This window comes from Borostomias antarcticus, assembly GCF_949987555.1.
Source record: "Borostomias antarcticus genome assembly, chromosome: 2".
NCBI classification, from domain to species: domain Eukaryota; kingdom Metazoa; phylum Chordata; class Actinopteri; order Stomiiformes; family Stomiidae; genus Borostomias; species Borostomias antarcticus.
The window spans coordinates 11088893-11108208 of NC_140235.1; the positions used below are offsets into that span (position 1 = coordinate 11088893).

At 49.7% G+C, this 19316-nt stretch overlaps 2 protein-coding genes across 5 annotated transcripts in view; both read left to right on the top strand.

The window, feature by feature from the left end:
• arid4b (AT-rich interaction domain 4B) overlaps positions 1–13573 on the top strand; it is a 40500-nt gene extending 26927 nt beyond the window's left edge. The window contains exons 12-24 of one of the 4 annotated variants that reach the window (XM_084461276.1): positions 1203–1275; positions 1506–1600; positions 1774–1871; positions 2756–2969; positions 3488–3723; positions 6518–6700; positions 7668–7752; positions 8024–8237; positions 8342–9622; positions 9808–9918; positions 10037–10267; positions 10409–10555; positions 10973–13573. In XM_084461276.1, the coding sequence (XP_084317402.1) occupies positions 1203–1275; positions 1506–1600; positions 1774–1871; positions 2756–2969; positions 3488–3723; positions 6518–6700; positions 7668–7752; positions 8024–8237; positions 8342–9622; positions 9808–9918; positions 10037–10267; positions 10409–10555; positions 10973–11118 (3114 nt within the window). In that variant the 3' untranslated portion in view covers positions 11119–13573. The remainder of the gene's footprint in view (positions 1–1202; positions 1276–1505; positions 1601–1773; positions 1872–2755; positions 2970–3487; positions 3724–6517; positions 6701–7667; positions 7753–8023; positions 8238–8341; positions 9623–9807; positions 9919–10036; positions 10268–10408; positions 10556–10972) is intronic. The other 3 variants (XM_084461277.1, XM_084461278.1, XM_084461279.1) reach the window with 3 other exon arrangements.
• A 772-nt stretch (positions 13574–14345) lies between these two features.
• tomm20a (translocase of outer mitochondrial membrane 20) lies at positions 14346–16840 on the top strand. Its single transcript, XM_084461589.1, has 5 exons — positions 14346–14528; positions 15119–15165; positions 15317–15398; positions 15933–16075; positions 16458–16840. The coding sequence occupies exons 1-5, from the start codon at positions 14405–14407 to the stop codon at positions 16500–16502; spliced, it is 441 nt and encodes a 146-aa protein (XP_084317715.1). The 5' UTR covers positions 14346–14404; the 3' UTR covers positions 16503–16840.
• The last annotated feature ends 2476 nt before the right edge of the window (positions 16841–19316 follow it).

The following is a 19316-nucleotide window of genomic DNA, read 5'->3' on the forward strand; positions in this document are numbered from 1 at the left end:
AAATAATAATAATAATAATAATAAATACGAGAATATTTGTATCATTTCCAATTACATTTCACATTTATAGTCATGATTCTATGAGGCATCGTGGTGTCCTAAAATAAATAAAAGCACTACACAAACACTGCAAATGGCAGTGAATGAATAAATAAGCACTAAACTCAGTCGCTATACTCAGACTCAGCACAACAGCACCTTATACTATATAGTCGTCAGAATGGACACATCTACATTCTGTAAATAAACGTGAATATCCATAACTAAAATATATCATATAGGCCTACATATTATAGATGGGGCATATCAGGATCCACAAGTAGCCTACTCATGCATTTAACTAAACTTTACAATTTAATCATCTGCTCTCAACACATCCCATCCCTTTCATGTAGGCTATATATTTTACATTTTGTATTAAACGTCCATACCGTCTTGTTTTCTATTGTTATTTTGTATTGTTTTTTTCACCTTGCTTAAGCTTAGTGTACAAGTTATAAGAGCCAGCGGAGAAACATCTCACTGCTAATTTTTCTGGTATGTTGCATGTGACGAATAAAACGTTGAATTTGCATGTGAACTTGAACATCAATCAACTTTTTCCGCGCTGTCGGAAAAGGAAAAGGAGCTGGCGGGGCGTTTATGTATGCAAATTCAGGTGTACTAGAACGCGCATTCAACTTAAGAAGGGGAGCAGCTGAGAACACTGGTGGTTTAAGAACACATTCCCACGCATTCATGAATCCGGCGGGGATCTTTCTTAGGGTTGGTCTTACGAAGTTCGTAAAAAGACATTTAAGAAGACACTTAAGAAAATGTTCAGGAATGAGGTCCAATATTCTTGAGGGAGTTCTCTAGTCTGAAGGGCATTTCAAAAAAGTTTTGTGTTGGAGTTTGTGTTGCTCTAAATGTTGACACCTTGATTTTCATTTTTAAAATACTGTTCCAAATACTGGTTATTGGTCTGCCTTACTAATAATCGGTATTGGTATCGGCCCTGAAAAAGCCACATCGGTCCTACCCTCTAGCGCCAAGCTGCCCAGCTCACCTGCTGCGGCACTTCCCTGTGTGTGTGTGTGTGTGTGTGTGTGTGTGTGTGTGTGTGTGTGTGTGTGTGTGTGTGTGTGTGTGTGTGTGTGTGTGTGTGTGTGTGTGTGTGTGTGTGTGTGTGTGTGTGTATGTGCGTGTGCGCGTGTGTTCAGGAGGAAGTGGAGCCATTCCCGGAGGAGAGGGAGAACTTCCTGCAGCAGCTGTACAAGTTCATGGAAGACCGAGGTGAGCTCATTGCGGATCACACCTGGGTCACAAAAACTCAGGCTCCACTTATCTTAGCCAGATAGAACCCACAGATCAATACCATGAGGGGCATATCAGACTTTGTCTCATTTTAATTCGCTTTCACATCCTGTCAAGGGATTAATCTATGTAACCGACCCGGTGTCAAAAACGCTGTGCTGGAGTGACTTACTAGACCGCTGAGCTGAGCTCTGTGTTTGTTCCCTCAGGGACCCCCATCAACAAGAGGCCTGTGCTGGGCTACAGGAACCTCAACCTCTTCAAGCTCTACAGGCTGGTCCACAAACTGGGAGGCTTCGAAAGTGTGAGCGGTTACACACCAGACACACCCGTTTCTCTCACCATTTACCTCATCCTTTTTATATGGGCAGAACTGTCCTAGTATCCCTACATTCCATCCGCATTTAATCACTTTTCCAGTTGAGCATGTTTGCTGAATGTCTACCATCCCCCTTCCACACCCTTGTTTCCTCGCAGATTGAAAACGGATCCGTTTGGAAGTCAGTCTACCAGGACCTGGGGATCCCTGTGCTCAACTCTGCCGCTGGCTACAATGTCAAATGTGCTTACCGCAAGTACGTATCACCCCCCCCGCCCCCTCCCCCAGCTCGTAGCCGTGCATGTCCAGACTCGGCTCTCGCTGGCTCTGTGCTCCCGCGAGCGCTAGCGTGTTCTCTGGCCGTAGCTAGTGTGCAGCGCGACGGGCTGACAGTGATGTATTCACGGTCATTATAATAATAGCAGAATCAACAACAGAGACACAACAGAGACACTAATATATTAAATATATACACATACAAAAAGCTAAATAAGTAGGCCTTTCAACTAGTTTATATTAAAAAAAATCTATTATTATTTCTTCATTAAAAACTCGGCTATTGCTAGTTTTGCGTCCGATGTCCCATTCATATCTCAGCCAAATACAACTATGCTTGAACTTTTCCACTTGCCAGCTTGTGCTTCTCATTATTATCTTTGGGGGAGTTGCTTGTGCACAGGAGGGATTCTTTATTGGGAAATAGCCGTTGGATTGTATTCAGACATAACGTAGGCTGGTACTGTCAAGGATCACAGCCGACTGATGTGCCCTTCCCTCCCGTGACGGAGGGTTATCAGCCAGGCTGGAGTTCTGTCTCTCATCGCTGACCAACAGAAGAAGCAGGGTCTCCCATAGAGAGGAGCTTAGTCCTGGGGTATGAAGAAGCAGGCTGTTTCCAGATCGAAGATTGCAGGAGGGGTTTAGTGGAGTTATATGGATATTGCATGGCTATTACATATATTGCATAGATATTACATATATTGCATAGATATTACGTATATAGTACATAGATATTGCATAGATATGACATAGATATTGCACATATATTACATAGATATCACATAGATATTGATATCCCGTTTTGGATGTGGAGTTTGCTGGTGTGTTAACGGTGGTGGTTGTGTTGCTGTTCCTGGGCAGGTACCTGTTAGGGTTCGAGGGGTACTGCACCTCCACAGCCATCACCTTCCGGATGGACCTCCCCCTGAAGCAGCCGGGCCCCAGAGAGGAGGTGAAGAGCGAGGGGGGGTCGGGGGAAGCCGCAGGGCCCACCGTGGCCCCCCCCAGGGCGGGGGAGGACCAGACGGCACACCCGGACCGAGAGCCCGGCACCGCCCAGCTCTCAGTCTGCAAGGTACCGCCCACAGACGAGCAGCGCGCTCTCCGCGAACGCCCGTACTTCGGCCGACCTCTTCCCTTATGCTGTGTTTTATGTTGTCGCTGTCACACGAACCGCCCTCCAAACACATCAGCTCTGTCCTTGGTTTGAAAGACCCAGTCCCCTCACCTCGGGAGGCTCCTATCGCAGACGGGGCTCCGCCCCCTGGTAAAGTAATAAAGGCTACTATGATGTAATAAAACCATCCCCTCTTTCTCTCTCTCTCTCTGCTCCTCTCTCTCTCTCTCTCTCTCTCTCTCTCTTTCTCTGCTCCTCTCTCTCTGCTCCTCTGTCTCTGCTTCTATGTGTGTCTCTGTCTTTCTCTGTCTCTGTTCCTCTCTCTCTCTCTGTCTCTGTTCCTCTCTCTGTCTGTTCCTCTCTCTCTCTCTCTTTCCCTCTCTCTCTCTCTCTCTCTCTGTCTCTCTTTCCCTCTCTCTTTCTCGGTCTCTCTTTCCCTCTCTCTGTCTCTCTGTCTCTCTCTCTTTCGCTCGCAGGAGGAGAAGACGGAGGCGGGCAGGAGCAAGATGGAAGCGGATGCTTCAAAGGGCGAGCGAAAGGACAGCGGCGACGGGGAGGATGAGGATGAGGATGAGGACGGCGAGGACGATGGTCCGTGCCAGGGCGAGGCCGTCGAAGGGCCGTCGACGGCGGCGCCACTGCGTCCGGGGGCCGACGGCGGCATCAAGCAGGAGGGACCCAAGGAAGGGCAGGACGGCAAAGACATCTCTGGGTAGGTGGCCCTACGTGGTGGTCCAAACCCCCCACCCCCCCCCCACCCCCCCACATCCCTCCAACGCTGGGCAGGGGGGGCAGTAGGAACCCAGGGCACCACGCCTCAGCTGACCGGGTACACAGGCGGGAGGGCGGGCTAGTAATGACAGGTCACCCCCCCCCTCGGTGATGTCACCGTGCACCCCCAGGGGCAGATCAGAGCCCAGTCACGGAGAAGAATCACCGTTTGATAGAGAATCGTCTTGGAAGACTTAATATTTTTAGACTTAAACCAGATGTACATTTCTGAACACAGTTACACAGATGGCCCTTGGCCTCTGACACGCCGACTGGAGTACCCTGTCAGCTGAGAGGTCTAGAGGTTAGACCCAGGAGCTCCGGGCGGCTCCGCCTACTTTCCCTGCCCCACTGCCCTCTGTGCCCCACTCGCCCACTCTCTCTCTCTCTCTCTCTCTCTCTCTCTCTCTCTCTCCAAGACTCTCTCTCTTTGTCTCTCTTCCAGACTCTATCTCTCCCACCCTCTTTCTTTCTCTCTCCCACTTTCTCTCACTCTCTCCCACTGTCTCTCTCTCTGTCTCTCTCTTCTCACGGCTGAGCAAGTGGCAACAAACGGAGATTGCGGAGAGCACTAAATCCTGACGGCCTCTAGTCCAACAGCATGCTGGGCCACCTTTCTCTGGCCACGCCTCTTCAAACATGGCCTGGCTCTCTGGCTGGCTGGCTGTCTCTCTGGCTGGCTGGCTGTCTCTCTGGCTGGCTGGCTGGCTGGCTGGCTGTCTCTCTGGCTGGCTGTCTCTCTGGCTGGCTGGCTGGCTGTCTCTGGCTGGCTGGCTGGCTGTCGCTCTGGCTGGCTGTCGCTCTGGCTGGCTGTCTCTCTGGCCGGCTGGCTGGCTGTCTCTCTGGCTGGATGTCTCTCTGGCTGGCTGGCTGGCTGTCTGTCTCTCTGGCTGGATGTCTCTCTGCCTGGCTGTCTCTCTGGCTGGCTGGCCATCAGTCTGTCTAGTGGGTTGTGTAAAGCAGAGATCCTAGCGAAACGCCGCCGCCTCACTCCTCTCAGCGTCTCGGAGCTTCCCGCCCTTGGCGCTCAGCCTGCCGCCTGTTTCACCTCCCGGCTTTTGGTGTGCAGCTTTGTTCGCTGTCTCTTTTCTGTGGCTGTTTGTCTTTCATTTGTTTCTAGACATCCAGACGCAGGCTTGTAGAGACGGTTGAATTGGTGATTTGGGAGCACACTGCGGTGGCGAGTAGCCTTGGGGGAGCAGCTTCTGCTGGGGATCAGTTTAACGAGTTGGCTTTCATTATCGAGCCACTTTTCTGTTTGATGGTTTTTCCTGGCTATACTTTAATATAGTCATCTTATTTTGTATATTCATCTTATTTCATGAACTATGTTTAACACACAACTAAGCCATATGCAGTTTTTGCTGGTTTGAATCATACAAGCACATCAATTGTGGCGATTTTACTTAAATGAAGTCTGTGGAGGCTGCCTAGATGAGGGAGGCTTATTATCGTTCCAGTTAGATCTAGAGTCCAGTCACGATGTCGTGTGGTCTGCTTTACTTAGCACGCCAAACAGGAGAAAAGGTATGTTCATGACTGCCCCTGAACGCTCTCACCATGTCAGATGTGGCCCCTGAGGGATACCGTGGCCCCGTCTCCTTTTGCGTTGCTCCTGCTCGGTTGTGTCGGCCTCGGGCCGCTCGGACTACACAGAGAGTTGACCAGAGGGGAATCAGTCAGGGTCAGTCTCCAGCTGGTAGCAGCGACCCATGTCATGCTACAGCGTCTTACCGGGTCGACATATGGCTGGCGGACTAAGAGACTGTCTGGAAAAAAAAAAGAAAAAAAGACACCCGACACTGACACAAGCGCTGATGACCGACTAAGTGTTCACGTGCGGTTGGTATTGAAGCGCCACTACCACGCGGTAGTGGCGTGCGGTCTGCGTGGCTGTGCTTTGTGGCAGCGTGAACCTTCGCCCGGGAAACCCTTGACTTCCTGACTGACTACTTCCTCCTCTCCTCCCGCTGAGAGCCTGTGTGAATCCCGAGCGCTACAGCCTGCCGCTTCGCTGTGCCAAACCTGTGTGTGATGATGACCTACCCCCGTGTGCCCTTAACACCCCAGCCGACGCTCCACCCCCCCCCCCCCCCCTTCTCCCCCCGCGGCCCACTGTGCCCCGCTAGCACCCCCTTGTGGCTGTCCTGACCCGAAACCCAACCGCACCAAGATAATGAGTGTGAATGAGAGCCCCTTGTATGTGGTGTGTGGATGTAGGAGTAGCTTGGTCTTAAGTGGTAGTGCACATTAATCCCATACCAGTCCACACCTAGATGATTTTTCTCTGTAATCGGAGTCTGTGGTGGTGTTAAATGATACTGATTCTGTCATTACCCCCCCTTTGAATAGAATGCTAGTGTATATAGGCTACGCCTAGTTGAAAGGGGTTCTACCTAGTTTGAGAAGGCAGTACACTGGACCTGAGTGAGAGGAGGAAGATGAAGGTTAGCAAGCAGGCTGACGAAGATGTTGATGACCCCTTTGGGCCAGATTGAGTTGTAGGAGATTGTTTGATAGTAGTGGGGAAGAGGACGTAGTTGTAGCAGCCAATCAGGAACTGAGTCAGGGTGGGGCGGGCTAAGCGCCAGGGTATCCGAGTAGCAGGAGCAGGTAGTGAGAGAGGGGGCTGGGGGGGTGGGCGGGGGGGGGGGGGGGCGGCGGGCGGTGGGGGGTTGACAGTGTCACTCTGGGCAAGCCTAGGGCCAGGAGGTGCTGAACTGTCTTTCTTGCAGGGATGACAGCAGTCAGGAGGGGGAGGAGGGGGAGGAGTTTGAGTGTTACCCCCCGGGGATGAAGGTGCAGGTGAGGTATGGGCGAGGCCGCAATCTGAAGACGTACGAGGCCACTGTGAAAGAGGCAGACGTGGAGGGGGGAGAGGTGCTCTACCTGGTGCACTACTGTGGCTGGAACATCAGGTAAGACAGGGCCTGGGGACAACCACCTAACGCCTATTCAACCTCTCCCAAAGAGATCTGTTACCTCCTTCCGAGGGGACTGCCTTCGAAACGGGCATTCCCCAAAAGGCAATAACAGATAGCCCTCCCTCTCAATTCTATCAAGTAAACACAGTCCCTCTGTCAGGACTCTGCTAATGGATTACACCGTGGCCACCTAGTGGCAGAACTAAAGAATTGGGTCAATCTGTAACATTGTCGACAGTTTCCCCTGTCTGTCTGTCCCTCCACTGTCTGTCTCACTGTAGTCCAGAGACGGGCTGACCTTTAACCCGAACAAATCCGATCCATTGCCGAATATTTTTTTCAGAGAAAACATTCCATACAAAAAAAACAAAACATAAGGCCGTATCAATGTGCATCAGGCCAAAAGACAGTGCTGCAATACTCACCTATACCTCTCCCCCCTCACGCCCCCTTCCCTCAGGGTCAGGGTAACGCAGTGTGTAGGCAGAAGTGTCAGGGCGCCATGAGACAGACAGGGAGTAACTCTTTCTGCTTCTTTAGCGTGACGCAACCTGGGTTTCCTCATGGCGTTCCACGTTGTCGTGTGGTCCTCTGGTCTAGTCCATTAACGATAGAGCTCCTCTGCATTACTGTCTTGTGGTGTGTGACGTTGTTGTAAAAGACTTTTCATTCCTTCTTAAAGACCTAAAGTAGCACCTTTTTGGAACTTTCTTGAATTTATTTCTGTGGTTGTTGGTTTTTTCAGAATTTGCTTATTTCATTAAGAAGTTGTCTTTTCATACTAAAATGTTGGATCTCTGTCAATGCTTGTTGTACAGTGAGGATGAGGTGGTGTCGGGCTGTGAGGTGGATGTCTTAGTGTGGTGGGCTATGTGTGTGAGAGAATGTGCTAGTAGTCTAGTAGTCTTTGTGAGATCCAAATGGTAATATGTCTCTTTTTTATTTTGGTTTCCACCATTAGATATGATGAATGGGTCAAAGCAGACAAGATTGTGCGTCCGGCCAATAAGAATGTACCAAAAATCAAGCACCGCAAGAAAATCAAGGTATGGGTTTCACTATCGGCTTGTGACATGTACACATGTCTTTCTCTCTATCTTTTCAACAGTGCAATCTATCCATTAGCCTACTGCGGGAATGAAATATATTCCCATTGACACATAGTAATTACCTATATTTAACCAGGCAAATTGACTGAGAACATGTTTCTCATTTGCAGAGACTTTTGCCCTAACATTTGACGAACCGTTCTCTCCCTAACATTTGACGAACCGTTCTCTCCCTAAAATTTGACGAACCGTTCTCTCCCTGCTCCAGAACAAAGCGGAGCGAGAGCGAGACAGGCTGGAGAGACTTAACGAACGACTGGGGGACCTGGGCCACTCCCCCAACAACAGCCGCGTCCCGCGGCCCCCCAAGCCCGGCTCGGTCCACGATGTCTTCTCCAAGATGGAGGAGGGTGAGGACAAGGGGACTCTACAGTCTCCAGTCAAGTCTATTGAAATTACTGCTATCCTCAATGGCCTGCAAGGTAGCAACGCTATGCTAGATCGGGGGTGTTTCAGTGTTGCTCTGCGGTGATGGTCGGTGTCTAGGTAGCGTAATGTGAGACCCTCTGCTGTTTCTGTGTCTCAGTCTCTGGGAGCTCCACGGATGAGAGCGAACGCGAGGACGAGGAAGGCGACGGCGACGAGGGGGACCGTCCGGGTCCTGGCGGACGCAGCGGCCTCCGAAAGGGGGGGCCCCCGGAACCCCTGCACGCGCCGGACCGCTGGGAGGGCGTTCTGACGCCAGAGGGCTGCAAGCCGACACCACCGGTCGCAGGGAAGAGCCAGGAAGCGATCGGCCACGAGGGCCCGGAGGCGGCCAGGCGGTGGGGCCAGGCGGAGTCCGAGGCAGAGGCCAGCCCCAGGAAGAGGAAATCGGAAGGCGCGGCGGAGCGGACCCCTAAAGGCCCGTCCAAAGCCAAGACCCGGAGCACCAGGAGTGCGGACTGGCTTCCCGGAGGCCCCCCCAGGAAAGCAGAGGAGAGGGGGTCGGGCCCCAGGGAGGAGAGAGGCACCTCCTCCAGCAGCAGCAGTTCCGACGACGAGGGCCCCCGGGCTGCGGAGCCCCAGGCCGAGGAGGCGGACCGGAGCCGTCCCAAAACCAAAGGTTCCCCCTCCAAGAAGTACAACGGCTTGAAGGACAAGAGCAAAGTAGGCCGGCCCTCGGGGTTCTGGGAGATACCCGAGAAGAGGGCCAAGATGGCGGCGGGCGGCGGCGAGGAGAGGCCCTGCGGAGGTCGCACCAAGGGTCAGAAGGACGTGTGGTCCAGCATCCAGGCCCAGTGGCCCAAAAAGACCCTGAAGGAGCTGTTCTCCGACTCGGACACGGAGGCCGCCAACTCCCCTCCCCCCGCCGCGTCGGGGTCCGGTTCGGGCTCGGGCCCGGAGGAGGCCAGGGCGGCCCAGGAGGAGGAGGCGGGGCCCGGCGAGGACGAGGCGGCCTCGGAGGGGCGCCTGGACAACGACAAGCTGCAGGAGTTCCCCAGCAGCGGCAGCGACTCCGTGCTCAACACCCCGCCCACCACCCCGGAGTCGCCCTCGGTGGTGGGGGGCGGCGGCGCCACGGAGGGCTCAGCCCAGACCCGGCCCTCCTCGCCCCCGCCGTCCTCTGCCCCCCCGGCCCCGGCCTCGCCCTCCGCCGCCCTGCCCCAGGGGCCCGCGCGAGAGGAGGGCCCGGGGGGGCGCAGCGAGACGGACAGCAGCACGGTGGAGGTGGAGAGTCTGGGCGGGGAGCTCCAGGACCTGCCCCAGGACGACGGGGCCGCCTCCCCCTCCAAGGCCTTCGACGGCAGCCTCTCCTGCAACAGCAGCAACTGCAGCATGGAGCTGAGCAGCAGCAGCCCGCAGGAGAGCGAGCAGAAAGCCAAAGGTAAAAGGTCAACCGCGCGGTCGGCATCTCATGCATGACGTTTGCCATTAGCACCCGCAACATCCCACTGCCTCCTCTTCTTTTTTGTGGGATTTTAATATTTAGACGATATTGGACGTGCTATTTTACACCGTATAATTTATACCGTATATTTTACTGTATGTGTCACATATCTCTCCTCGCAGCGTCCGCGAGTCAGAAGCGGCAGAAGGAATCCCAGTCCGGCGGAGCCGCGAAGAAACACAAGCCGAGCCGCAAGAGCCTCGGCGTACCGCCCAAGAAGAACCGGAAAACCGGTAAGGAGGAAAGCTGCCTGAGTGAGAACTTGAGCTCTTCCCTTTTGTCAAGTGAGTCCCCTCCCCCCCTCCCGTCCTCACCTCCGTCCGCCTGCCCTCCTCTCTCCCGCCCCCTCAGCCCACAGCAGCGACAGCGAGGACCAGTGCGTGACTGCCGGCGAGGGCGCCGCCAAATCACCCGCCTCCAAGACCAACGCGCCTGACATGAAGGCCGCCGTTTCGCCCAAGTGCCCCGGGCGGACGCCCCCGTCGAGCCACAAGTACCACAAGCACGGGGACGGCGATCAGCCCCACCACCGGGAGCACCACGGCAGGACGCCCCGCATCTACAAGTGGAGCTTCCAGATGTGTGAGTGGCGAAAAGGATAACCGCCCGGTTCATCTGGGCATTCGCAGACCTGAAACTGAACCCATACTCCAGCTTTACGTTTGGCATATTGTGTTGTGACTTGTGACGCATGTCCTTTTCCTGTCCTGTCGCTCTCTCTAGCGGACCTGGAGAAGATGAGCAGCCTGGAGAGGATATCGTTCCTTCAGGAGAAGCTGCAGGACATCAGGAACCACTATCTCTCTCTAAAGTCAGAGGTGGCCTCCATCGACCGCCGACGGAAACGCATGAAGAAGAAGGAGAGAGAAAGTAGGTCCCGGCTCCACGCACCCTGTTCTCACAGAATCTCCAGACCTGAGAAATTGGGGCTCGTGTACACAAAGACTTGGGGTGCGTTCACACGGCGGATTGTGCAAGCTGCTAAAAAAGCGAGGCGCACTGCGTTGTCCCTGGCCGACGCTACTCATAGTGAAGCAACAGAACAAAACAAACAGGGTGCTTCCTCCACGCTCCGCGGAAAAGTACAAATATTTTCAACTTCTCAGCGGCGATAAAACGTGCGATGCCTCGCTTCGCCAGGGCAGACCGCCGAAAGGCTCTGAGCGGCGCTGCTCCATAGGCATCACCGAAAAACGCCGCACAACCGCTTTGACAACATCCGCCGTGCAAACGCGCCTTCACGATCTGAGCGAGGCTCAAGTTAACACCATGTTTTCCTCTCTCCAGGTACAGTCGCCGCTTCTTCCTCCTCCTCCTCCTCCTCCTCCCCGTCGTCCAGCTCGCTGACGGCGGCCGTCATGCTGACCCTGGCCGACCCTCCCGTGTCGTCGTCGTCCTCCCAGAACTCCGGGGTGTCGGTGGAGTGCAGGTGACGGTGCGTCCCCGCGCGGAGCCACAGCACTGAGCACTTCACCAGCCGCCGCCCCCCCCTTACAGGACCCACGACTCCACCCACATCCTGTCAACAGCTGGGGCACAACAGACAGACCAGAGACAAAAACCAACACAAGCACTATTTTCTATCGACAACTGTTTCCTTGGCAAGCTAATTGCACTTAAGTGCACTTTTTATGAAGATTGTGTAGAGGGGGCGGGGGGTGGGGGGGATACGACAAAAAGTACAACAAATTGTGTTCCGTTCTGTTTACCTGAATTTATGAACATGTATAAGAATTGTTTTTTTTCGGTAAGCAATAATTCTCTCCATTGGATAGGGTTGTTTTATGTGGGTAAAGGATGATGTGCAGAAAAGGGCCTTCTCTGTCTTAGCATCGTTCCTTGTGTCCTTGTCAAGGGGAGTGCAGAATGTCAATGCCACGTTGGCATTTAGCGCACACTCATTTAGCGTAACCTTGCCACGTGATGTTTCCCTTTATGTCCACCCCCATTTCTACGGCCCCTTACTGAAGACAGCGGCTAAGCCTCGAATGGCTCTTTATACTGACCCTCCCAAGCACAGTTACAGTGGCCTGTATGGGATTCAGCTGTTGTCTTATGAGCGGTAGAGCTTCAATCAGGTGCATCTGGCTGAGGGGCGCGCTGACAGCCTCTCTGGGTCGTCCTCAGACGAGCCCTCCCTCCATCTGCGTTTTTCGTTCATCCTGATCCTCCAAGCATCTGGCTAGCTCGCCGGTACTTTCCGCCCCTGCGTCTTTCTTGAGTACGTCCACATACGAGACGCCCTCGTGATCGACGCCCCGCCTGTTGGCTCCCACAGCACCAGTTTGCTGGCTTGAAGCTCCCGGCCCAAGAGCAGATTAACATTGAAAGATACTGTAGTGCCTTGTTGTTCCAGACTATGGGGCACTTCTGGAGGGGACAGCACTTAATATATTCCACAGAGGCTCTGACTGTGTTGGTCCTGTTCTCACATTAGAAGGTCTTGGAAATGAAATGACATGTGTCTCTTCGCAAGACTGATGATTGAGTAGTGTATGAATGAGTATATGGTAAGGGCTGTATATGTACAGGTTTTTATCAGCATAGTATGATATTGATGATGGACTGAATATGATTGTAAAGCCGGGATTAAAGACATAATCCCCATTTTCTATCAGCCAAGATCAAATGTAATCTACTACTGAGTATACTCATGCCCTGTGAGAAACGGTTAATGTGGCAGTATATAGAAACGTGCAATGATGGAGAGGGGAGATGTAATCAACCCTCCTTGAGATTGTTGTATCCTGGAACTTTGGTGGTCTTTTCCTGCGTTGTTCATTCGCTGATTTAATCACCCAGACCCATCTAGATGATAATATGCTCCATACTGAGATCAAGATTCAAGATTCCTTTTATTGGTCACATGAATGTGAAGATTCGTCACAAACTGAAGATGAGAACTGATGAAGCAGCAGTCGTGTTCCATCAGGTATCACAGTACCTGTGTACACCACAGAAAGAGATTCATTCATAGACACAATCCTCGGTTCGCAATCTGTATTTTTGTTTTTAAATTTTAAAGACCATCAATCAGACTAATAATAGTTAGACTTACCCTTGGACCACATGCTTGTCAAGTTTTACCTATAATTATGATTATGATGTTCTAGCTTCTAGTCAGCAGTTTTGATAAGATTCACCCCCCCCCCCCCACACCCACATGCTCACCCCTACCAAAAAAAAAAAACATTTTGGTTCTGTACTGCGACCAGACAGTAATAATAGTGTAAATGTGCATTTATAACAAAGTGATGTATGTGTTATAACAATTCTGAAGACATCTCCAGTGTTTCTTTTGTATAGACTCCCTACTGTATGATAACCTGAAGGTATGTTTTGTTTGGCACTTGTATGTAATTGTATGCCTTTGTTATACATTTGTATATTGAGAAGAGTGTTTTGGGTCAAGCTATTTAATATCTTGCACTGTTAATAACATGTACTTTTCTGTACAGACAGTTTTACTGTTTTAACTGTAGTTTAGTGTACATACGGAGGGTAAAAGCATGTCAGTTTTTCCCCCATTTTGATCTCATTCCTGAACTCTTGTGGGGACAGGTCCATTTGCTTTCATTTGTTAATTTGTTTTACTGTTATATTTTCTTTCTTTTTTTCAAGACCAGTTAATTGCTTTGTATTTTTCACGTCTTGGTTTAGTTTGTTTCGTTTTTGTTTTTCTGTTAGCTCGTGCTTGTATCAGAAGCATTTTGTGATTTTGGAGGTGGTCTAAGTATTTTCCAACCTGTACATGGGCTGTAAAGTTTTATGGAACTTAATGGAAAACTATCTGATCAGAGAGAAAGTGATAACGCTTATAAGAAAACTCTATAGTATTTATTAGGCACAACAGAGGATGGTCATTGTGTAATTTATTGTAAAAATGTAAGCGAAAAAGAAGCCTCTGTTTTAAATAAATGCCATAGTTTGTGAAGTTCATTGTCTTGTTTTTGGTTATTTACTTTGTGTACTTTTTCCAGAGGTGGGACCAAGTCACTATTTTGCAAGTCACAAGTCAGTCTCAAGTCATCACCTTTGAGTCTCAATCGAAGCCACCTCGGAGGAGAGGCTTTTATTGTTCGAAAACTGTATTCACTTCGCTGAATGGTAACGAAGTAATATTATCTCTGACTGTAGTTACTGAAATGCAGACCCACTGTCACTGTCACTCAAAAGTCAGTACCACGATGAATGGTTCCTGACAGGTTGGTACAGTATAGAGCGCCGAATACGGCCCTGGACCACTGCTAGCATGCGGCATGCACAATATCACGGTGGGCCCTAGCCCACCACCTAAATGTAACAGGGCCATAATGTGATAATCGCACATGCCCATGGAGGTGCCACACGGCTACTAAGAAAAGGGGCTATTTAAGCACACACACACAAATACAGTACTCATCACATTAAACATGTCTAATCAGCTAGTCATACGTTGTTTGTAATGATGCAGGCTATTATTTACCGAACACATTTGTTGCACGTCCCAAAGGTAACGTTAGCTCAAACAGACCCTGGAACAACCCGTTCTCTTTATTAATTTAAATCCATGGGAAAAAACATGTATTTTACGACTTCCTCCCTTCCTCTCCCTCGAGGTCACTGGCCATGCGCCTTTCGTTAGCTGATATCAGCCGTTAGTTCAGCCTGCTGGCAGCTAATGGACACGCAGCTCGGCTCTGTCTGTCCTCCAGGCTGTAGGCAGCTCACCCGCTGGAGATGATGGGCAGTAAAACAAGCACGATTGCTGCTGGGGTGTGTGGAGCTTTGTTCGTCGGATATTGCATATATTTTGACAGAAAACGGCGGAGTGATCCCAACTTCAAGAAAAGACTGCGTGAACGTAAGTACAGTAATGTTAGCTGGCTAAAGTGCCATTGAAGTGGTGTAGCGTGGGGCCCGCATGTGGCCCAGTCTATTTGCTGGAATGAAACCGATCGGTGTTGGAATGGGTTCGTGAAAAGTACGTCTAGCTAGAGAAGCTAAAACTTGCAGATGGCATTTTTGTGGTGGTATCATCGTTTCTAGCTACATGGCTTTTGGTTGAAGTAATGCTATCTAGTACTGGAATGTTTGATCCATGCGTACTCAAGCTACTTTAAGGCTGAGTAGTCGTTTAGGGGAGAATAGCACTAGCTAACGTTAGCCGCGTTCATTACAAAACGCGTGTGAGATTACCTTGGCCTTAAGTTTATGAAACCACACCAAAGCAATTAGCGCGTACCTACTATGCAGGGAATACTCTGTGCTGTGTAATACTGCTTTATTTTATCAATCCATTGCTATTGTAGCGGCAGCTAAACTAAGCTGGGGTAACGTTAGGCTAGTTATTAGATTCCACCACCTCAAGTTAGCCAGCCTAGTTGGCTAGCTTGCCACCTTAGCCAGCTAATATCGGTCCAGGAATTGACCATATGAATTTTGTCTCAGCAGGAAGGAGAAAGCAGAATGTTTGCCAAGAGAAATCTGGACTGTTACGGGTAAGGCAAACAACCCCAAAATGAATTCAGAGCACCCCTTGAGCTACAGTACATTATAAAACTAGCTAGCTATAAATAATGGGTGATGTTTCTTCCTTGCTTCCTGTTTCCCCCATATCTGACCTGTCATTTTTCCTCCTCTAAATTCAAGCTGCCCGATTTGAAGGATGCAGAGGCGGTACAGAAGTTCTTCTTGGAGGAAATTCAACTCGGAGAGGAACTGCTTGCACAAGGCGAGTTATGAAGTGGAGTTCATCCAGCTGGTCAATAGCACTTCCGCAATTGACACTAAACAAACATCCATCCATTATGTGTAGGGGGGACTCCTTAAATTTACAGTAATCTACATACTTGGGATTGCCAATTCTATGCTTCCCCAATATTCATGAGAATTGCTGACTCTCTTGGTAATCAGAAGCAAGATTTGGACGAAACCACGCATTCTTCGAAACCCCCCAGTTGCTAAACTTAGCTTCTGGGACAAGGAAGGATGCAATATTAATCCTTAAGCCTTGAAAAAACCAAGGTGCTTACCTCAGGAGCTTTTGGTTATTTCAGCTTATGCACAATCTTCACAATGGATTTTTTTTTTTTTTTTTTTTACAACTTTCAGTCATTCTCCCTTCAGCCACCTTAGTGTGAGCTCACCTCATCCTATGACGTTGCCAGGGTCTCTTTGTTTGCACCATGCCTCGACAGTTACTGTCCGTCTAAACTAACCTCTTTTATTACGTTCCACCCCCCCCCACACACACACATACACACAGGAGAGTACGAGAAGGGAGTGGACCATCTAACCAACGCCATCGCGGTGTGCGGTCAGCCCCAGCAGCTGCTCCAGGTCCTGCAGCAGACCCTGCCCCCGCCAGTCTTCCAGATGCTGCTCACCAAACTCCCCACCATCAGCCAGGTGAGCACGGTTACTGGTTACTGTTTAAACCCCGCTGTGGTTAATCAACAGTGGAGCATTCAGCCGTTCCTCCTAGTTGCTGATCGTAGCCTCGGGGACAAGGAAGGATGCAAGATCAATCTTTTAAGATATTGTAAAGCTGAGGGTCTTGTGTCGGTGGCTTTTGGTTATTTCAGCTGTTAGACGTTCACCATGGGGGGCTTTGTTGAGGTAACTGTCATTGGTTTCTTGATGGATGGCTTTTTAGTGTAATTCCAGTACAGTACATGGTACTGATGTTTTATAGCTGTACTAGTGTTGGCTTGGCTGCTGATGTTTTATAGCTGTGGCCCTAGTTGGCGTGGTTGCTGAGGTTTTAATGCCACTCCCTCCTACTTTCCAGCGAATCGTGAGTGCTCAGAGTTTGGCAGAAGATGACATCGAATGAATGATTGACTGAGAGGTATGTTTGTACGACTGTGTGTAATATGTGTATGAGTGTGTTTCTGGCCTTTGGACAACCGATGACGGCATCTCCCCGCCACAGTGCCCTTAGCAAGCACCATGCTGTCGCTGCTCGACGTCGTCCCATCTGGAGTTTTGTTGTTTGACACATTCCAAATCCTCAAAAAATAGACCTGATTTAAATGTTTTCTGGCTAGCCTACATGTTCCTACACTAATTCTCTGTATAAGTCAAATCAAAAATGAATGTGACCTATTATTCTGATCAAATGCATTTTACACCTGTCATTGTTTCCTCAATTAAAGTTAAACGTATCTTATTCATACTTGTATCTGAACAATGTAATTGTGGATCTCCCCAGTGTGATGGTCAAATACATGTTGTGTTAAGATGGGACAGAGAAAAGTATCTTATGTTGATTATTTTTTGTCAAAGACCTGACAAGTGGAGGTGTATTTTTTTGTATTCCAATCCTGCATATCTGAAGTCATTCCTTTTTTCCTTAAATTCATGGAATAAAATGTGAGGAAATATGTTGTCAGTTACTTTTTCAGTCTGCGTTGCCAGTAGATGGCAGTAGGGATGCATGGCAAAATGTGTCGGATGGTTCTAAAACTGGCCAAGAGTTTGTCTCTCCATTTTGGGATGCTAAAAGCAGCAGTAAAGTATTGGTTAGGGTCAAGTGTTACATTTGTTTTTTATATTTTAGTTGAATTGCTGTGCAGGATTAGCCTTCAGCTTTACTCGCACAAATCCTTTACCTGAAATAAAATATGCTCTTAATAGATTGTAGTTTTCACCCCTAGTTCAATGTCAGTTTATTTGTACAGACCTGGTACCCATTTTTATTTAACTGGCACGCCTGTTTTCATTGATTGGGTTTCATTGGATTCTGCATTTAGCCTGTCTTTAAATTATCTTTGAAGGATTGCAACAGACTCTGTCGATTGTGTGTGTAGACCTAGGCCAGGTGTGGCATTGACAAGACATGGCATGCATTTGTTGCTTCTGGATGTTGAGAGGGGGTTGTAGGAGCAGGGAGCTGACATGTTCACCTGAGTGCACAGTCCTTCGCTTCTCAGTCTGCCCATTGAAACAACCCATAAATCTGTCTCCCTGGAGCGATTTGAAGAGTAGTGCTTAATTGTGAGTTCAGCAGTAGTATGTTGGAGTGAGTAACTCTGCTATGTGGTTAAAAGTACCCTTTTTGGAAGACAAATAGGCGTCTAATTATTTTTATCCTAGTCTGCAGCTGTTTTTTATGGGTTTGGCAGAAGCAGTCTAGTGCTCTGGGTTGCCAGGAGACTAGCGCTGGAAAATAGTTTTTCTACAGTAGGAATGAAAGATGAAAATTGAACCGTGGCCCAGAAATGTCCAAAGAAACCTAAATGGTAGACAGTGTTTCTTTTCCATGAACTCATGCACTCATTCCAAAGCTTTTTTTTAATTTTTATTTATTATTATTCAATCCTCCCCCTGCTCTGAGGGACAGCAGAAGCATGTAAGGAGGCCTACAGACTCCGAAGCGGCTTGGTGTGTTTGTGCGTGTTGTTTACATGCGCTGGTTGTTTGTGAGATCGTGGATGGTTGTTAATGTGTCTCCCAGGGAGGACAAGAGGAGAGGACCGCAGCATGCTGGGAGGTCAGAGTGGAGCCGGACCGGCCCACCGCCGCTGTGCGAGTGCCCTGTTTCTCTGGTACATAAACATACTCCCCCTGCGGCCTCCGTACGCCAGCTGCTGGGTACACTGCGGCCTCGCCTCCCCAGGCCTGGCCCAGCGTGGGGTCACTGGAGGAGAGAGCAGGCTCCACACAGGAGAGAGCTGTTTTCAGGGGATGAAAGTGGTGACTGTTTAGGCACAGATGGGCTGAGCCGTAGTAGGAGAGCCAAGGAGTGGCTGAAACAGTAGGGCTACATAGGTAATCATTAGCATAGCATAACAAAGGTGGCTCAGTGTGTGTCTGTGCCTGTGGATAAGTAGGCCTTCGGCTCACATCACCTGCTACTACTATTTGCCTAGGAAAGTGTATTTTACCCCCATAGTTATACGCTTATTATGGAGAGAGCAGGTTGAATATTGCAAGATGAAATCTGTTGCACGTCTAGCCGTGTCGTTTGAGCAGACAGGGTGACTGGGGTAACAGCATCCTTGCTGGACTCTGTTCTCCTTATCTTCAGTAGGGGGCACTGTTGCTCCAGACAGAAGCTCTGTCACTGAAAGGCTTGAAAGTTACAATGTAGAGCAAACCAGAATGGAGTGAGTTCAAAACATCAGTTCCAGTAAGAAGCAGTTAGCGATGGAAATGCTACAGTCCAACGAGAATACCAAGAAGGGTGTGGCTTCAGAGCCTCTTATGGTCTCATGAGGCCTTTGATGACAGATGAGCCTCAGTCCATTAGAAGCCCATGTGTGATCACTGCAGGGGGTGGAAACAACTCATTAATGGAAGCTATGCCAGAGACGGCAGCCGTAGAGCAAGAGACTCTGGAGTGTAGATACGCAAAACTCAGCCACCACCACCGATGATTAGCACTGGCATCCACCGTTGCTCTCTTGATTTGTATGCAATGCAGGGCATGCCAATTAATTTACATCTAATGATATTAGGGATATATAATAACCACTAGAGCTCATCTACCTACAGCTCATTACTGAGAAATCCAGTAAACATATTCCCCACAAACAGTTTAACTCGTCACCGACTGCCATCTGAAGGGCATGCTCAAGTCCTCGGGAACTGAAACTATATCCAATCTTTTATTGCTACAAGCTAGTGTTGGAACAAGTGGAGCTTT